General features: G+C 36.7%; 1 protein-coding gene across 1 annotated transcript in view; it reads left to right on the top strand.

Annotated features, from left to right (window-relative positions):
• The window catches only part of PLXNC1 (plexin C1), a 735,616-nt gene that overhangs the window by 598,902 nt on the left and 115,972 nt on the right, over positions 1–20,742 (top strand). Inside the window, exon 31 of the mRNA XM_044087647.1 lies at positions 14,771–14,918. Coding sequence (XP_043943582.1) covers positions 14,771–14,918 — 148 coding nt within the window. The remainder of the gene's footprint in view (positions 1–14,770; positions 14,919–20,742) is intronic.

The raw sequence follows: 20,742 nt of genomic DNA, 5'->3' as shown, positions 1-20,742 counted from the left end.
ACCCGAACTGCAATCTGAGCTTAGCTAAACTGTAGCCTAAACTGTAGCCTAACATTGGCCCTAAGCATAACCTTTAACCGAGCCCTAACCCTTCATATAACCTAACCTAGAACAGAACTTTACCTCTAAAGTCAGTGGCTTCTGTTTGCATTACACAAAAACATCACCCGACTGGCCTTTTATTCACTGTGACATTCATCCATGCCAGACTCTAGCAAATAGTCTCAATGGAACAATTTTTGATAAATTTCATTTAATTTACTTGATTCATCTTGTTCCCATCCATCTTAGAAAGATGAAGTCACCAAGTATACAAAACCCATGTTGTTGATGTTTCCTATAAGTAATCTGCCCAGACTTCAAAACTGAATTTATCTGGAGGTCGGATGGCAAATATTTGTATGCATACCTGGGTCTATATTAGATAATCGAACATTTAAAAGTTTGACTGTCATATGGTCAACACCATATGATCAAACGTTTAAAAGTTTTAACATTTAATAAACAAAAATAACCTATTTTGTGGTCATATCAGCTGATCTCAGATGTATTACATTTGTCAGTTAGTTCTGAATATTCTTTTCCTTAATAATTATCTTTTTGTACTGTTTCATCATGAGAACTTTACCAGACTGAGGAATACTGTCACCCTACCACTAACCAACTTCATCCAGATTTATAATATAACCGTGCTAATACTTCATTTAAATATTCAGCCGGATTGTTTAAACTCAGAGCACTTCTGTTCCGTTGCCTGAAAGGGACACTTGCACAAGTAAAATTAGCAAGTAATTCAATATTCCTGTAGTTATAATACTGACAATATCCTTGCGAGTAACCGCTTATAAGAATTAAATTATCCATGTAAAGCTGTTTTTTTCTCTGCTCTCCATTAGCAGAGTGAGCTATTTTAGGAACAAAACCAATTAAAATATAAAGCCGTATTATTAAGTGCAATAATTGTGCAATTATCCAAACAAAGTTTACTTTCTGTAAGAAATATAGGGGTGACTTCAGATAAAATAAATGTTTATAGCAAAATTCCTATATCTGAGACAGTAGGAATGGGGCCACTCTAATACACAAATAACCTACCTGAATGTTTTAAGCAGGGGGGCAAGCCCCCCTGCACCCCCCCACCCCCACTCTTTAAATATACCAACTCAGAGATTGCACTACAGTGCAGAAAAGGGAAATCTTCCCATTCTGCATTGTACAGAGATCTCCCTTAAAACATTCAAACTTTCAAAAATTCGATCATATGGTATTGACCATATGACAGTCGAACTTTTGAAAGTTCAATCATCCAATATAGACCCTGCATACTTGGTTTACTTTTTCAAGTATGATTAAAAGATGTGTAGGTTTAAATCCCTCAGTCTTCTTGATTCTTATATTTGTGGTTTTGCACTTCTTATCTGCCTTTCCTTAATACGCTCAGCATTAACATTCTCATTAATATTACTTACATGTTCCTGGTAGATGACTTTTTGCCAAGTCCAGTTTTGCTGCTTGAAGCAACTTCACAATTGGAACCAATGTGGAAAATGGGACAGCAGCAATTAGAAGAAACAAACAACAGTGAACAAACAGTGCAAATGTCAGTATTAAAATCCAACTGGCTTTATTCAAGTGTTGCAAAGTTAAAGCATAAGAAAATCCAAAACATAGCAAAAACCCAGTAGAAGATGGATCATTTAAAATAGCTCCAGTGTAGAATCCAGCAACAACAAGCAATAAAAGCCTTAATGAAATTAATTTAATCACTTAATGATTCAGCCAAGGATTTAAGATGGTTTAGTAATTTGGCATTTAAAGACATGCATCATTTTTACTAGCATAGCTACATCGAGGCTCCATTTGTTCTATCCGTAGTGCAGATAACCTATATCTCTAAGTATCTTATCTCTTACAAGCAGAAGAAGAGCTCCTACTACATACCAGCAGGGAGGATTGTAATATGTCTGAATCACTTAACGTATGGATGTAAATGTATGGTGATTGACTATTACAATTTATTTTTATGAATTTTACTATTGCTGAACTGTGTATTAGCCTCAACATGTACTATCCATTTAAGGAACTCTGGATTATGTTCATGATTAGAGTGGCCCCATTCCTCCTGTCTCAGATATAGGAATTTTGCTATAAAGATTTATTTTATCTGAAGTCACCCCTATATTTCTTACAGAAAGTAAACTTTGTTTGGATAAGTGCACAATTATTGCACTTAATAATACGGCTTTATATTTTAATTGGTTTTGTTCCTAAAATAGCTCACTATGCTAATGGAGAGCAGAGAAAAAAACAGCTTTACATGGATGATTTAATTCTTATAAGCGGTTACTCGCAAGGATATTGTCAGTATTATAACTACAGGAATATTGAATTACTTGCTAATTTTACTTGTGCAAGTGTCCCTTTCAGGCAACGGAGCAGAAGTGCTCTGAGTTTAAACAATCCGGCTGAATATTTAAATGAAGTATTAGCACGGTTATATTATAAATCTGGATGAAGTTGGTTAGTGGTAGGGTGACAGTATTCCTCAGTCTGGTAAAGTTCTCATGATGAAACAGTACAAAAAGATAATTATTAAGGAAAAGAATATTCAGAACTAACTGACAAATGTAATACATCTGACATCAGCTGATATGACCACAACATAGTTCATGAAACAGGCGAAGTGTTTATAAACCAGAGAAGTAATAAGAAGGGAACAGATGATGGAGAAATGAAACTAAATAAGATTTTGAACTTCCTGTTGAAATCAGTGCAGTTTAAGGCTAGAGAAGGAAATCAAGTTATCATACGTTGCTGTCTTATTTATACAAGTTATCATACGTTGCTGTCTTATTTATACAAGTTATCATACGTTGCTGTCTTATTTATACAAGTTATCATACGTTGCTGTCTTATTTATACAAGTTATCATACGTTGCTGTCTTATTTATACAAGTTATCATACGTTGCTGTCTTATTTATACAAGTTATCATACGTTGCTGTCTTATTTATACAAGTTATCATACGTTGCTGTCTTATTTATACAAGTTATCATACGTTGCTGTCTTATTTATACAAGTTATCATACGTTGCTGTCTTATTTATACAAGTTATCATACTTTGCTGTCTTATTTATACAAGTTATCATACTTTGCTGTCTTATTTATACAAGTTATCATACTTTGCTGTCTTATTTATACAAGTTATCATACGTTGCTGTCTTATTTATACAAGTTATCATACGTTGCTGTCTTATTTATACAAGTTATCATACGTTGCTGTCTTATTTATACAAGTTATCATACGTTGCTGTCTTATTTATACAAGTTATCATACGTTGCTGTCTTATTTATACAAGTTATCATACGTTGCTGTCTTATTTATACAAGTTATCATACGTTGCTGTCTTATTTATACAAGTTATCATACTTTGCTGTCTTATTTATACAAGTTATCATACGTTGCTGTCTTATTTATACAAGTTATCATACTTTGCTGTCTTATTTATACAAGTTATCATACGTTGCTGTCTTATTTATACAAGTTATCATACGTTGCTGTCTTATTTATACAAGTTATCATACGTTGCTGTCTTATTTATACAAGCGTACATGATAACAGGGTCATGTAGCAGAGTGCAAGACTGTCCCTCACAGAAAGAGGTTTTCCATAAAAAAGGACTTATAGGACTAAGAATTCCTATCACGTATGCTAGTAATATTAGATTACTGCAGAATATCTATCATAGGAACTGGAATATACTATGTTCTGATGACCGAGTTAAGACTCTAGTAGGGACCACCCTTCAGTATGCCCATAAGAACAAGAAATCCCTTAAGAGACTCTTATGTAGCCCAGGTATAAGCAAGCAATAGATGTTCAACCTACTATTCCCATATATGGGACGAAACCCTGTAATTCCTGTAACTATTGTCAATATATTGACAAGAGAGGGCATTTTAGACATCCAGACACTGGAAAGACTACCTATTTCAGACTCACAGCTGATTGTAATACCACTAACATTGTGTACCTAGCTTTCTGTTCTACATGTTGTCATTCTGTGTGGGCATGACCACAAGAAGGTTTCGTGAAAGGATTAGGGAATACAAATATGACATAAACAAAAGGGCAGGAACTAATGACCTGGCTAGGCATGTTCTAGTACCAGGGACAACACACAACTCTCATTTCATGGCAATTGAGAAAGTTCAGCTAGGATGCAGAGGTGGTGCAATTAGGAATTTGGTAGAGACTAAAAAGCTTGAATGGATTATTAGGATGCGTGCCAACATGGGCAAAGGCCTGAATGATAAAGTTTGTATTAAACCAGTTTTGGTTAATAAGCCACTATGCAGATAAAGTCTCTCTCTCTATATATATATGCACTTTTATGTATTTTTATTCATTTTAGTGTTTTATTAGTTGATATTACATCTCTATCTAGCGCTTCTCCTTTAAATCAGTGGCCATTAAGCTAATTGTTTATTAGGAACTGACACTGATAGGCTGTTGCTGTTTTTAAAAATCCCTGTGGAGTTTATTGAGGTGTCTGATGAAGTAGCTCTGGCTACGAAAGCGCTCACCATTTTTGTACTAAGGATTAAGCTTTGGAGCTTTATTTGATACTATCTGCTGTGGTCTGGTGTTTCCTATATTTTTATGCAAAAACTTATAGGACTTTACTGAACATATTCTGTTACTGATCATAATCAGTTATTTACTGTTAAAATAAGGTTAGGATAATTATCTCTGTCAAAATTAAGCTTTCTCTATTTGTTAATTAGAGAGACTGAGGAGACATTATCAAATATTTGGAAAAGTTTATTTATGAATCCATTTAATGACTGTTTGGTAACCTGTAGCCTGATGGGCTGCAGAGTCACATTTGCAAGCTTCTTTTCCATCCAAGATTTTCCTGAGCAGTCTTTTACAAGAAACATTGGCTATCATGGGCAACCAAAAAGAACATATGTCCTAATTATTTCTCATTTACTGGTCAGGTAGGGACACTCAAGTCCAGTTTAGCAGAGATTCACTTCATGCTGGAAGGTCTACAACAGTAGATTAGAATACATAACACAAGACAACAGTGACACAGAATACTCAGAGTTAATTTCTAGAAGCAGCCAAAGTATATCATAATCCAAGAACTACCTAAGAAGAAGGATGTAAGGAAGAACAGGAAGAGAAAAACGTTATAAGAGAAAATGATTAGCTAAGCAGAAGAAAGAAGGTGACAGAGAAACAGGGAAAGAGGAATACAAAGTTTAGCTTATTTTCACAAGAGAAAAAGATGGTTATAAAGGTAAAGGTGCCTCTTGTTTTAAAGCAGAAATTTACATCGCACTGGATTGTCAATGATTTAATAAACTGTAAACAACCTGGAGAGGTGACTTCTCCATATTGTTGTATTTAACTAAAATACTTCTCATGGATGTTCTTTTGAAAACACAAAAGCTTTTTGGAACTGGTGAGGAAATGAAAAATTTAATTTATTTATTTATATTACACTTCATATTACAATATAGAATTATAAGACTCAGGATGTTGCACAATGAAATGATTGTTTTTTTTGTCACAGTTGAGAAAAGAGGGGTTAAAGTTCAAAATAAGCTACTTAGCAACAGTACAATATGTGCACTCAAATGCTGGTCATTCTTTGCTTTTTACAGTCTTTTTCTGTCCATCAGTGATCCACCATCCACATCAATTGTCATTACCCATCCATTGTTCTTTCTTTACTCACTAATGCAGATATGCAAGCATTATTTCACTTCTAGGCCAAATTTACTATATTCATCCTTGCTTATTCTTTTCTTAGTATATCACTGCTTCCATCACCTTTAACTGGCCTTTTCTCCTATCTTTTTTTCAGAGATTCCTTATACATTCTGAAGGCTATAAAGGTATTTCTGTAAACAAATAGTGAATTAAATCCTATAGACTTTAGTTTGATTCTTGCTGCAGTGGTGGTGCTGCGGTAGCGTTGTCGCCTCACAGTAAGACGTTGTCCTGTTCGATTCTCAGTTAGAGCATGTTCTGTGTGGAGACATGCGTGAATGGGTGTACCTTCGTTGAAGGTTGTGCATCAGGGCTGGCAACTCGGCATGTAAAAATCTACTGACAATCATTAGCGGACCGGCGTTCCGCTGTGGCAAGCCGAAAGACACAACAAGACTTTAGTTTAATTCTTCCACTTTAAAAGTCATCCCCAGAAAGAAATATCTGCGTTTAGAGGGTCTTGCCCATTTGCAAAATAAAGTCAAATATTTTCTTTGCTGCAGCTGTTAAGAATTGTTGTTTTTTGCTTATTTTTATAATATGTATTTGATGTACACAAAGTCTATTCCAATTCAGAGTTATTTAGGCAGTTGTTTACTAACCACTGTTCAATACTAAACAGATAAAACATAAAAGAGTTAAAACAAAGATCAGCAGAAAGAGAAAGAGAGAAACAGTGAATTAATAAATCATATGTAAATAAAAATATATATGAAGCCAGTGGAATTTAAGTTAGTTATAAGTCAACTTTAATTAGTGAATTTTAATGGACCTTTTTAAGCTGGCGTCTTCCTCAGCTGTAAAGAAGTTTCCAGAGCTACTGAGCCTGATTAAAAAAAAGGAAAGGGAAAGTTGTTCCCCATTCATTTTCAGTAATCTCGTGAAGGAGAAACACTAGAGCCTGGCCAGACTGCATAGGATGAGGGGCTCCATCAGATAAGGGGAACAATCTCGTGAAGAGCTAAGTACAGATATGATACAATTCAGTCTGCTTGCATGCCTTCAGCAACAGCAGACATTTTTAAAATGTAACAGAACAGAACATTAACTTGGAAGCCTTCGCTGAAGTGACAGCAAACCCCCCTTTGCCATCAAAGCCTCCTACATACCATAGGTAATGTAGCAACCTGCAAGACTGCATAACTTCTAGACAAGCTTGTTAATGTGTAAGAAACAGTCGATTGCTAAAGATGGGCTCAGCTAAACAATTGATAACACTAAGTACACTAATTCAAGAAGTTTGAAGGTAATACAGGAATGAACCATCAGTTAGTGCAGATTACAAAGAAGCAGAGTACTGTGGAAGTAACTGCATTACCTGTAAGTAACTAGGGACTGAAGTTCCATACCAGGTAGAGATGACATTCTGAGTTATTAAGTCCTACATATGCGGAGCTGCATTAAAACTCATGAAACTCTTGTGACACCTACAGAAGTTTCAGTAAGATCATTCTGGTGACGCCTCTAGGCAGCTAATATTGCCTGCTCATATTTATATTGATAGCTCCAAAAGCGTATGACATGTATGCTGTTGGAAGATTCCATTTTAAAGCTTGCATGACGAGCAATACAACTGCATTGTTAATCCCCCTCCATGTACTGCAGCTAATGAGATATTAAACATTGTTCGTATAGTATTCATTAACATTGTCATAACTGTAATATTTCTCTAAACATCTCACCATGTGACAAAGACAGAACCACTTAGTTTCATATGAAAGCTGACAGTTTGATACTGCTGGCAGTACATGTAATGATTGACTTGCCACTGATCAATAGTAAGCTATTTACAAAACATCATATAAATTACAATTTATTGTATTTATTGTCACTTTCAAAATCCATTTAAAGCATGGAATCTAGTGAACTGTAAGCATGTTAAAGAATACCCTGTACCAAACACTTTTCATTTGTACTTCTTTAATAACACAAATAGTTCCCAAGATATGGGCATCTGTTTGAATTGTATGATGGTAATGATTTTATCAAAAGGCTCAGGATGCAGCCACCGGAAGTTAGGGTGTTGGCAATGACATAATAATACCATGATAAAAATAGGTCTTACGCAACCACCAAAGGCTTCTATGGAAGACAAAGGTAGTTATTTTCAGGCTATATTCTTTAAATAAAGGCATGATGACTTAACCACAGATAACACTTGGCCCAATGTAGTTTGTCATTCAGAACAGCACTGATATTTTTCACTTTATCCAAAATATCTTGAGTTCTAGCAGTAGCACTGAAAATATTACTCTGATACTGTCTCTTTGCTGGTGTAATATATGTCTTCGCTTTCCCTTCTTTGTTGCCTCTTTACTAGATTTTTTTTGGCACATTACTGTTTTATCAGAATCACTGATGTTGCAGTCTAGAACATTTAATGTTATTTCTCTTTACTTACTAAATTTACATGAGGTACTCTTAATGGTCACTTGTTCCCAAATGGCTATGGACTTTCTATGGACTTCCTCTCATATATATATATATATATATATATATATATATATATATATATATATATATATTCTGAATTTCTCTTTATTATTGCAGGATGTGCACTAGGTGTCTGAAGCTTGGCTTTTGCAAAGCATTAGAAATTCGTTTGGATGTAATTATAGTCAGTGTCTCTTCCACTGAACTGAAGTGCTGAAATCCTCCTTGGGAAATAGCCCCTTTCTCTGCTATCCAGCATAAATGAGAATTTTGTCAGTACTGTAGTCCCATTGACTAAGCAGTAAAATGAAGAAACATGATTTTATTTTGATCACTAAGCAAGTGGGGAAGACAGGACCTCAGACTCAGGTCTGCACTTCACATGCCAACATTGTAACCACAATCCTATCTTTTTTTTGCATCTCGTCTATAGATATATTCTTGTGCACCATCTTTATTCAAATGCTGCTAACATTCTCAAGTAGTAATTTGGCCTGCAATATCTCCCCTTCTCCATGTTCATCCCCTTTTCACTGTCTTTGTTTGCCTACTTTGTATTGTGCCAGTATTCTCTGTGCACTATGTTCTTGTACCATTTGATGTCTTTTCAATCACTGCTGTCAGATTAGTGAACATTTTTCTACACTCGATGTACTAATGGTCATTCACATTTTTAATTCTATATTGTTTTTGCTGTATGCTTGCCTTCAAGTGCCTTATTATACTTCCTTATACTCTAATCTATGGCCTTTGCACCATTTTGTGTTACATTGTTTTAGGTAATGTGGTGTGATGTGAAAATGTGAGGATTTATCTTTTTGTGTACCCATTTAGGTACAAACAACATGTAGGTGCTGCCTCCTTCAATCTAGAGTTTATTAAAAATCTTCAGCTGTCACATGCTCTCTTGAAGGTCCCTGAAGATTCACAATTCATCACCCATTGATACAGTCTGTTCCAAGGAACTAAAACTAGAAATATTTTCTCAGGTCCAGGTTAAAGTGAGCACCTGCCACCCACATCTGATGGACTCGCATTCCTCTTGTGTCCTTATGCCTTACTTCCACTCCTTCACATTTTCCATGTAATGGATTTTCTGCTCACATCCTGTCTCTTCTGGTGTCTAATTAATACAAGTTCGGTAATTACACATTTTTTAATTAATACAAGTTCAGTAATTACATGTTTTTTAATTAATGCAAGTTCAGTAATTACATGTTTTTTAATTAATGCAAGTTCAGTAATTACACATTTTTTAATTAATGCAAGAATACAAGTTCAGTAATTAAACGTTTTTTAATTAATGCAAGTTCAGTAATTACACATTTTTTAATTAATGCAAGTTCAGTAATTACACATTTTTTAATTAATACAAGTTCAGTAATTACACGTTTTTTAATTAATGCAAGTTCAGTAATTACACGTTTTTTAATTAATACAAATTCAGTAATTACACGTTTTTTAATTAATGCAAGTTCAGTAATTACATTTTTTTTAATTAATACAAGTTCAGTAATTACATATTTTTTAATTAATACAGGTTCAGTAATTGCACATTTTTTTAATTAATACAAGTTCAGTAATTACACATGTTTTAATTAATGCAAGTTCAGTAATTACACATTTTTAATTAATACAAGTTCAGTAATTACACATTTTTTAATTAATGCAAGTTCAGTAATTACACGTTTTTTAATTAATACAAGTTCAGTAATTACACGTTTTTTAATTAATGCAAGTTCAGTAATTACATGTTTTTTAATTAATACAAGTTCAGTAATTACACGTTTTTTAATTAATACAAGTTCAGTAATTACACGTTTTTTAAATAACACAAGTTCAGTAATTACATATTTTTTAATTAATACAAGTTCAGTAATTACACGTTTTTTAATTAATACAAGTTCAGTAATTACACATTTTTAATTAATACAAGTTCAGTAATTACACGTTTTTTAATTAATGCAAGTTCAGTAATTACATGTTTTTTAATTAATACAAGTTCAGTAATTACACGTTTTTTAATTAACACAAGTTCAGTAATTACATATTTTTTAATTAATACAAGTTCAGTAATTGCACATTTTTTAATTAATACAAGTTCAGTAATTACACGTTTTTCATACTCTTCTCCTTCTTGCATACCCCTTGACCCCCGTGCTAATCCTTTGAATGGCTTCTAGTTGTTTTGTATTATTTTCCTTGCATTATCTCCTATCTGCACACAATATTCTAGATATATTCTCACAAGTTTAGTAAAAAGCAGGTCCATAAACCTTCTGTCACTAAAATTTATGCCCGGGAGAATACAGTCCAACACTTGAGCCCACTGTTATTCATAGTCTATAAGTTTCCGAAGGTGAAGTCATTCAGAGGAGTTAAATATGTCATTTCCAAGCAGGTGATGTTGATTTACCTCTCCTTCCCTCAGGACTATATATCAGCACTTGATTCCTTGGAAGGCAGTCTGCAGACTAACATTTATTAGACGAAGGATAGTCATATGAAATGTAATCCTGACAAGACAGAGGCTATGATCATTTGTACTACCTTAATGCCTTCAGTGGCTGCATAGCTTTTTGCCACAGTTTCCTTTGGAAAGATTAGGTTGGAGTTTGTTGAAGTGTGAAGCCAGTGATCTGTCCTTCATAATCAGCTCTCTGTTATAGACCAGGTAGCAGCTTTTGCTAAATCATGATATTTTTATTTTAAGAATACAGTGTGGATCAAGCAACTATTTTTGACAATCTTTCTGTGGTAGTTCATGCTTTTATCTTCTCATTTGAATTACTGTAGTGCCATTTACATTAGTCTTCCAAATGCCAACCTCAACCACCTCGAGTAGGTATACACCTCCCCAGACAGTATTGTGATGTGTACCTCCCCAGTATGTTTACTTCACTCATTTCTAATGTAGCTTGCAGTGATTGCCATGATCTTAAAATCTTCTATATAAGCTTCATATGCTGATATACTAAATCATGTGTGACATGCATCCTGTCGGCTTTAAAGAGCTATTACCTCCTTATCACATTGTCTGACGATGCTGTTCAGTTAAGAAAGGGATGTTTATGGTTCCCATGATGGGGTTAGTATTATCACAAAAATATTTCTTCTCTTACCAGGCTCTCCCTCCTCTGGTACTACCATGCCAGATCCAGGAGTGTGCTGTCATGCCTGTCTTTCAGAAATCCAAGAAGATATTTATTTTTATATTATAAAGTCTACCCATGTGATACCTAGAATTTGTAAATAATGTCTGTAAACATGCCTGTTTGTAAATTATTGTTTATTATTGGCTTTTGCTATTTTATTACATAAAATGCTTCATGGATTAGTACATTACAAAAGCTTTGTTTAGGCTTCAAGTTATTGTGCATATTACACAAATGCATATAAACTGACTTGTGGGCAAAAATGGACGCGATATATGCATTCCACATTTATAGTAATGAAGCCATGATATGCCAAAGCAAAAGTGAAAATAGCAAATATAGGAATAAAGTTATGAACTTGCTAATGACATCATAAAGTGAAATTGAAATTTTATGATATATCAATTCTCAAAAATATTACTTTTGTCTTATACAAGGCCAACAATACAATGCATAAATTCCTGTTTGTAAGGTTGTTAGAAATGAATAAGAACTTTGGCTTCAAATGGAATTACCAAAAGGCTAACAAGCATAGACAGTGCCATGGCATAGAGGGATAAGTCTCTAACTATGCCCAGGGTGGCCCAGGCCTGATTAGTGTCTCAGGCATCTGAGGTGGTGGCAGGGAGGTATGGGTGAGTCCATCTCAGGAGGGAGGGAGGGAAGACATTCATCGATGGCTGTTCCTAAGGAGAAGTGTCATCCAATGAGGGGAATAGCCCTAGAATGAGGACAGTGAATGAAGGGAAGGGGGCAGGAGAAGTAGTTAGGACATAATAATAAAAAATCCTAAACTAAATATGGATGGCCATGATCCCCAGAATGTTGTCAGGTTCCCCAACCAGCCCCAGCAGGATATAAAGTAAGTTCTGGGGAATTAGCAGTTGCTGACATGGGGCATTGGGTAGCAGTGTTATAAGGATGATGTGAGGGGGAATAAAAAATAACTAAAATAAATAAAATGCTAACAGGTCCGAACCATTTAGGACCCTCAGTTTGCTCATTATAAATGCAGAGTGTAATCTTCTCTCACTTCACATTGCTAGCCCTTTTTGGTGCCATTTATTTAATGCTTTTCACAATGTTTTTCATAATTCTGATGCATTTTTTAGGTTCATTTCATGCTATCAAAGAAGTATATTTTTCCAACAATTCCTTCTGAAGAGGCACATATAAAGACCTAAAGGGGTCCTGTTTCAGTACTGATCATTGTGTTACCCCCATTATAAGCCCTTGTTTTTCCAGAGATACTTCATTCTGCATGACCCCCTGAATCTTGTTCATAGGCACAATGTGTAATGCTCTAGCAAGGAAGAATGTTTGTTGCACTGAATTATAGATTTTGGCATACTTGTCATAAATATCAAGACAGCAGAAATGATAGGATTATTTTAACACAATCATCAAAATCCAGACTTTTCAGGAACTAAGCATCACTTGTTGTGGGTATTGAATAACAAATAAGCAAACTGGACCACACCTTAACACTTATTAAAACAAACACTTTGATGTTTCCATGCAAATGGGGATTAGTCACTGTATTTTCTGTCATGTGCTAGGATTGTGTATATTCATGCACTCCACTTAGAGTCTGGTTATGCAACAAGAATTTATTTATTTATTTATTACATTTTAGTAATTCGATTAACCCCACTTCATGAGGAATACAGGAGCCAGTACAGCAAACAAACATTTTTAAATGCTAAGTTTGTTAGCCAGATTCTGTATCATAATACTGATCAAAGATATATATACTGAATGGTTAAATCTGTATACACTTATGCAAAAATTATATTGAATTTGACATCAAAACTCTGAAGGACGGCTAGTTATTGAGTCTGACTAAATTTATGTAAAAAAGCTGCAAGTCAGTGCAAGGTTTTTCTTGGAATATGGTTGAAAACACAAGTAGTTGGAGACTGAATAGCTTTTATGAGAATTTAATTTTTTTCAGATATTAGTGCATTAATTAGATATTCCAAGGGACACAGACTCCTGTATCATGAAAAAAACTGATACAATAAAAGTCACCTGGTTTTCAACTGATAGTGTTTTCAATACCGTCACATTCCAAATGTAGTATTACTTATAATGACCATTTTACGTCTTCATAGAAATAAAAAAAATACGTAGGTTAAATATGCCATTTAAAACGTTTTAGGCAGTAGTACTACATAAAAATGCATTATTCGATAACAAATAAATGCTTTTGACATGACAGCAATTAGCGCTGAGTACAATGTTTCTAAACTAATTCCAAGTTAATGGTTGAAAATCGATTAATAAAATCCATAGCAGAAGCATTAAGTAGAAAGCAAAGGATGAGGAAGGCCTGAAGAAGACCTTTTTCTTTGGTCTTCAACTTAAATAAGACCTCTTTTTTATTTGAGGGGACATCATTTGTGAACTGCATAAGGGCATCAGATGATCTAACTGTGGTTCTGACCCTGATCCTGACAGAGCCTTTGCAGACTAAGATAATATGGAGTTGATCTTGAAATTGGTTTTACAACATAAAGCATTAGAAAGGCATTTGCAATCTGTATGTGGTCCACCTTTCACAACATTGCAAAATATGATTAGCACTTATAATAAACAAACTTGGAACCAGACCCCAGCCTTGCACTCGTTTGTATCTGGTCTAATCATTTAGCGCACATAACAGGTTGGATAAGAGTATACTGTATTGTACACCTGCAGGACAGCTTGTGAACCACTGACAAGTAAAATTAGCCACTCATTTGAATCTAGCTTATTAAATAAGAGACTGCACTATGGTATAAAAATACTTTGAAAATGTTCATCAGGAATAGAACATTGATTTATTCTCCTTTTTTTCATTTGTGGTAAGGCTATAGAGAGTGAATTTAATGTGATTACTATGCATTTCATGACGTTTAAGGATGTTGTGTCTGGTGCCTAGCATAGGTCTTCTGAATGTGGCAAGTACACCTAGGACTGTAACACAAACACTTTCCCAAATCATAATTTTTGTGATAAAAATGTGCCAGAAAATGTCATAAAGACATGCTGCTTTTGTAATTTTGTTATCTAATACAGTCTTTGCAGACCACTCTAAAAGATCCAACAAAGTCTTTGCAGACTGTCCTAGCAGACACTTTAAAATAACTTTTCCTTGCTAAGAAACGTAAACTAGTTGATTAGTAGCACCTCTTACCAATCATGATAATTCAACTTTATTTTATTAGATGTTTTATAGATAAAGATGTATATAAATACTTGTTGTTTCGACATTTTCATGCTCTCTGTATAAATATTGCAGTTTCCAAAACAACTGGATGTTGTTAATGAGATTCCTTCTTCAGTAAACTATTAGGATTGGGAAACAAAGCGAATATTACTATATCACTGATAATTGTTTTCCATTTTTCCCTAGCCTTCCTCTACGTTTCTGGATTAACATTTTGAAAAATCCACAGTTTGTGTTTGATATTGAAAAGAATCCAAACCTAGATGGCTGCCTTTCAGTCATTGCACAAGCTTTCATGGATGCTTTCTCTCTAACAGAACAACAGCTTGGAAAGGTAAATGCCAAAATACCTTGTAATCTAAATGTACGAGCCTTATTTTTATGATGGATTCTATTGCAAATAAAATCAATTAAATGCTAATGTGGATTATAATTGAATCCCTTAATTCTGAAATAACTAAGGTGGGGACATAGCAATACCATGGACTGGCATTTATTTATATAAATCCTATGTGAAAGACCAGGAGTGAAGACAAAACCTTCCATTGTGTACTTCTAAACCCATATTGTTGTTACCACCCACCACAAATTTAAAACATCAAAACATCTCTTTATATGCTGCTTATTTGAATTGAAATGAGTGCATTATTTTAACTGGTAACCTTCGAATAAAATGGGTTTCAGATAAATAACACTGTCTTTAAGCAAGGTATGTATAGATCCTTGCTATAGGTATTAGATTAGTAGACATAGATATAACCTGGCCTCTGTAATTTCTATTGTTTCTATAAGATGAACAGAAAAAAGTACTCAATGGAATATAGGATTTACCTGGCTATACCCTTGAGAAAGGAATGGTGCATGCAGAAAGGAAGAAGTCATATGAGGAACATCTATATTGGCGGGAGAGTAAGACAGAAGAAAGCAACTTCAGATCTGTTACTTTAAATTAATGCAGTGACTGAGGAAATTAAGTCATTCAAGAACAAAAGTATTTAGCACCTATAGGGCAGCAGTCACCTGACACAGTGCAACAGGTGTATACTGCAGGAATGTCACATCAGATGAGTCAAATATAGGGCACTAGTCACCTGACACAGTGCAACAGGTGTATACTGCAGGAATGTCACATCAGATGAGTCAAATATAGGGCACTAGTTACCTGACACAGTGCAACAGGTGTATACTGCAGGAATGTCACATCAGATGGGTCAAATATAGGGCACTAGTCACCTGATACAATGCAACAGGTGTATACTGCAGGAGTGTCACATCAGATGAGTCAAATATAGGATACTCATCACCTGACAGAGTGCAACAGGAGTATACTGCAGTCAGATGAGTCATATACAGGGCTCTAGACATCTGACACAGTACAACACGATTATACTGCAGGAGTGCCACGTCTGATAAGTCAAATATAGGGAATTAGTCACCTGACTTGTGCAACAGGTGTATACTATAGGAACGTCATATCAGATGAGTCAAATATAGGGCACTAGTCACCTGATACAATGCAACAGGTGTATACTGCAGGAGTGTCACATCAGACGAGTCAAATATAGGGCACTAGTCACCTGATACAATGCAACAGGTGTATACTGCAGGAGTGTCACATCAGATGAGTCAAATATAGGATACTCATCACCTGACAGAGTGCAACAGGAGTATACTGCAGTCAGATGAGTCATATACAGGGCTCTAGTCATCTGACACAGTACAACACGAATATACTGCAGGAGTGCCATGTCTGATAATTCAAATATAGGGAATTAGTCACCTGACTTGTGCAACAGGTGTATACTATAGGAACGTCATATCAGATGAGTCAAATATAGGGCACTGGTCACCTGATACAGTGCATCAGGGGTATACTGCAGGAATGTCACGTCAGATGAATCAAATACATATCTTTAAATGGATAACCATCAGGGCAGACAAAGGAAGAGCTGTGGTTGTGCCTTCCATTGGCTTTAGCAGGACATTTGATATGGTCCTTTACAAAAAAATGTGATACAAGTTCTGTTCTGTTAAACATAGTGTTGTTTGATAGTTATAATGAAAACAGAAATGCAGACACACACGCGTGCACACACACACAAACACCATAGCTCTGTGTCCAATATTTACAGGTTTTCCCTGTATTTCTACACAAAATTAGCTACTTCATCTAGTCAGTAGAATAAATGCCACTTCAACCCATGAGATCTCATACCATTTTAGAAGAAGCAGTGAGAGTGAGATTTGTAAAAAGTTAAGAAACGCCTTTAACACGTGCATGTTCATATCATGAACGAACATAGTTAAAACAGCCACCTACAAGCTCTTTTAAAAGAAGTCTGATGAAATATTGCTGTTCTGACATATGCAAAACATTGTAATGTTTAATATAAATAATATTGCAATTAGTCACTGGCTTACCTGACCTTAATGGTTCCATTGCATTCCCGATATTCCTTAGAGCCAGTTTTGAACATCAAGAAGTAAAACTTGAAAAGGTATAAAACTACAACTTGGCCCCTGCCCCCCATGTAGGGGAACTTGGCCACCCCCACAACCTGTAACTTATACATAGCAGCTCCACAGTTGTACTGCAGTGGAGTAATTGGAAACCCCCATGCAGTGCCCCAGCATGGTTATAATGCCTCCTTTACACAGACTTTAACACAAAGACAGCAGGCAGTAGTGACATGCCCATTGCTGCTGTTAGTTTGGCACAGGATTTAAATGGTGACAGCATGGTAGCACACATGTATGTAGCCACCAAACAGGGGCAGGTAACAGTGCTAAGACATCAGTAATTGCCAAAACAGTCATGCATACACCCTCACACACACACACACACACACACACACACACACACACACACACACACACACACACACACACACATACACACACACACACACACACACACACACACACACACACACACACACACATACACACACACACACACACACACACACACACACTCACACACAAACACACACACACACACACACACACACACACACACACACACACACACACACACACACACACACACACACACACACACACACACACACACATACACACACACACACATACACACACATACACACACACACACACACACACACACACACACACACACACACACACACACACACACACACACAGTCACCCATCCCCCATCCACCTCTATAGACACACTGATGTACACGTGTAAACCACAGGTGTATATGTTTTGTCATCAGATTGAGGAAACAGCTAGAGCTGGAGAAGTTCACCACACTAGAAACAGAGGTGCTACTACAGACCGGAATGTATATCCATGAGAAGATAAACCAGGTGTGTCAGGGACTGTTGTAGGACATTAGTGCCATACCTCAACCTCACTGCACAAAAAAAAAAACTGGGCAAAGCCAAAAAATAGGGGTGGGACAAAGGCCCAAAATAGGGACAGATTTTAAATATTGCTCCTATAAAGTTAGAAAGTCAATAGAATGACAGGTTTGGTGTCGTTATATATTTTCTGAAGGCTATGAAGTCTGAAACTTAAACTGTCTGTCATTATTATTTATTTACTGATGTCAGTCCTCAATGATTTTCCAGAAAACCACAAATTTTATGAGGAACAGACTAAACATAAGAGGCAAAAATCTGGACATTCTGTGAAAATCTGGACAGTTGAGAGGTATGATTAGTACTATGGGTGCCTATAACAGACCACTAATACAGAAGCATTGCATGATCACTAATATGATACTGCCCGCCAAGACCAAAGTGCAGGAATTGCCAGGAACAGGTCCAACTCAGGAGATGGACCAACAATTCAAAGGTATCTCACAGAAGTAGATGACTTCCTGGTAACCTTGTCCAGGGCACATGAGTGAGTCCACATAGCTTGTGGTGGCATGAATGTGGGGGCTGGATTGCTGACAACTGTCCAGGTATCTGTAGGAGACATCAGTAATTGCCAAGACAAGATAGTGCAAACATGGCCCACTACTGTTGTACACTCACCCACTAGAGAGAATAGAATAAGCAGCAAAACGTATATGCATATCTTGCCTCCCAGTATACTGGGTTCAACAATGACAGCCTGCACTACAAGGTGTGCATGTGCCCTTGAGCTATGCAAGCAATCTGCATGTAGCAGTCTGTGTACATGGTGTTGTTGGAAGTGTCACATATGATCCAGTATTGCCACAGGTATGTTATTTTTATGCTTTCATAGGTTCCAGTGGTAGAGGGTCTGGGTCAACAGGTTGGCACATGCCTAATGTCATTGGGTCCATGTGACTGATGATGATAGCATACACATGGCACAGTCTGATAATACAGTAGCATTCTCAGCAGTGCTAACATTGGAGGGCATGCACTCATTCCACACAGATGAGAAAGTGAATGGGCAGGAAGAAACTCTGGTATCAGCTGTGTTTAATACAGCATGCCCTGTTGATGTTAGCCCTGCCATAACTAAAAGGATGACACCCCCTCACAGATGGTATCAGTGAGCCAAACTGACTCTGAGGTGCATATACCCAACATAGGAAAGAGGCATGGATGTGGCCATTGCCACCTTGACCCGAGTGTCACCTTTGGAATTCAGTCAATATATATATATATAGGTTCTGATCCTGGCACAGATGGCCACTGCGCACACAGTGCTGGAGATGTAGTCTGTGTTGTGTGGTCTGCATGAAGAAGTGCATCCCCTGTAGGAACTGTGGGATATCTTGCAATGCATTCAATATGATATATCACAGGGGGAACTAGAGCAAACATGCCTTTTTAGATTTGTGATGGTCATGTTGACATCCATTGGTACATCCATGAGGATACAGATATATCCCTGCCATATTCATTCTATGGGCCAGATATGCCATTCACAGCTACAAGCCAGCCTTATGCAAATTTCATACATTCTTATTGTCATCCCTCTCAAGTCTGTGCCTGGCTCTCTTTTGCAGGGGTGAAGCCCGGATTGTGACCCATTTAGTTAGGGCTGGATTAATGGCCCTGACACTAAAAGAGACAGTCAGACTGGGAGATAAGTGAAGAGGTATGCCCCTCTTGCCTCTCTCAGGGAGTAAGGATGGTTGTGCACACTTGGAAGCACACAGGCTTGGTGAAATTCCCAGTTAGAGATCAGAGAAACCACCACTGATGCTTCAGGAGAAGGGCATGGCTGCTTAAAGGGAATGCATCTTGCAAAAGATAAGGAACATCATCCATGGTCAGACCATTGCATGTCCCTCCTTAGTGCTTTACCAAGTGTGCACAGTGGATAGGGATGAAAATAAGAAAAAAATCTTGAACCACCCTGATGGTTGGATGGCTCCTTCCCATCAGTGCCCACCTCCAGTAGTTTGGAACCACTGGGCTAATTGGCTGAGTGAGAAATGACAATCAACAGATAACAAGACAAAAAAGGAGAAAAAAAGCTTTCTCTCTGGCTGCCTCCACCCTTTGGATTGGCACTTCCATGGTCATGGCCAGCACTATTCTGGCTTCATGACAGGGGCATTCCACCAGGCCAGGACACTCTGAGTACTGCAGTTCCACACCATCCTACTTCCTTGTTGGCCTACTGAGGGCATAACATAGCAGTGGTTGTTCAGTGGTTCATGGGCACCAACCAGCTACTGCCTTCTCAGATGAGGGCCATAGCAGAGTTCCTGTACATGCTCCCAAAATGTTAAGCAATCCATTGGACAGGATGCCTTCAGTCCTAATACTTCACAGCCAGATGATTAATCCAGCCAGAATTCAGAAATTGGTAACTCCACTCCAACACTGGAGGACATGATCATTGACCCTCTAACCTCTAAGCCATGTGCACAACTGCCACATCCATCTCCTATAACCCTTACTCCTATGGTAATATTGCTGTCACCTGTCACTATGCCCCACTCCATCTGTGCAAATGATAATAGTGGTGCCTAGCCCACCTCTTCGGCCTGTATGGGTATGGTAATGTCTGATACACAGCATCACCAGCCAGTGCACTTTAATACATAGTCTGTGTATATTAATGCACACATCAGTTATATTCTGTGCTGTCCATGTCATGGCCCATAGCTGAGGAACAGGTCATCTGTGTGCCAGTGTTGCCACATATCATGCCTATCTCTGTTTTACATGGGGAACTGCTGCAGCAGGTTTTA

Source organism: Protopterus annectens, chromosome 11.part0 (assembly GCF_019279795.1).
Source record: "Protopterus annectens isolate FY-2018-M chromosome 11.part0, PAN1.0, whole genome shotgun sequence".
NCBI classification, from domain to species: Eukaryota; Metazoa; Chordata; order Ceratodontiformes; family Protopteridae; genus Protopterus; species Protopterus annectens.
Note: the sequence above shows the minus strand (reverse complement) of the source record. Positions and strands in the feature narration are given on the sequence as shown.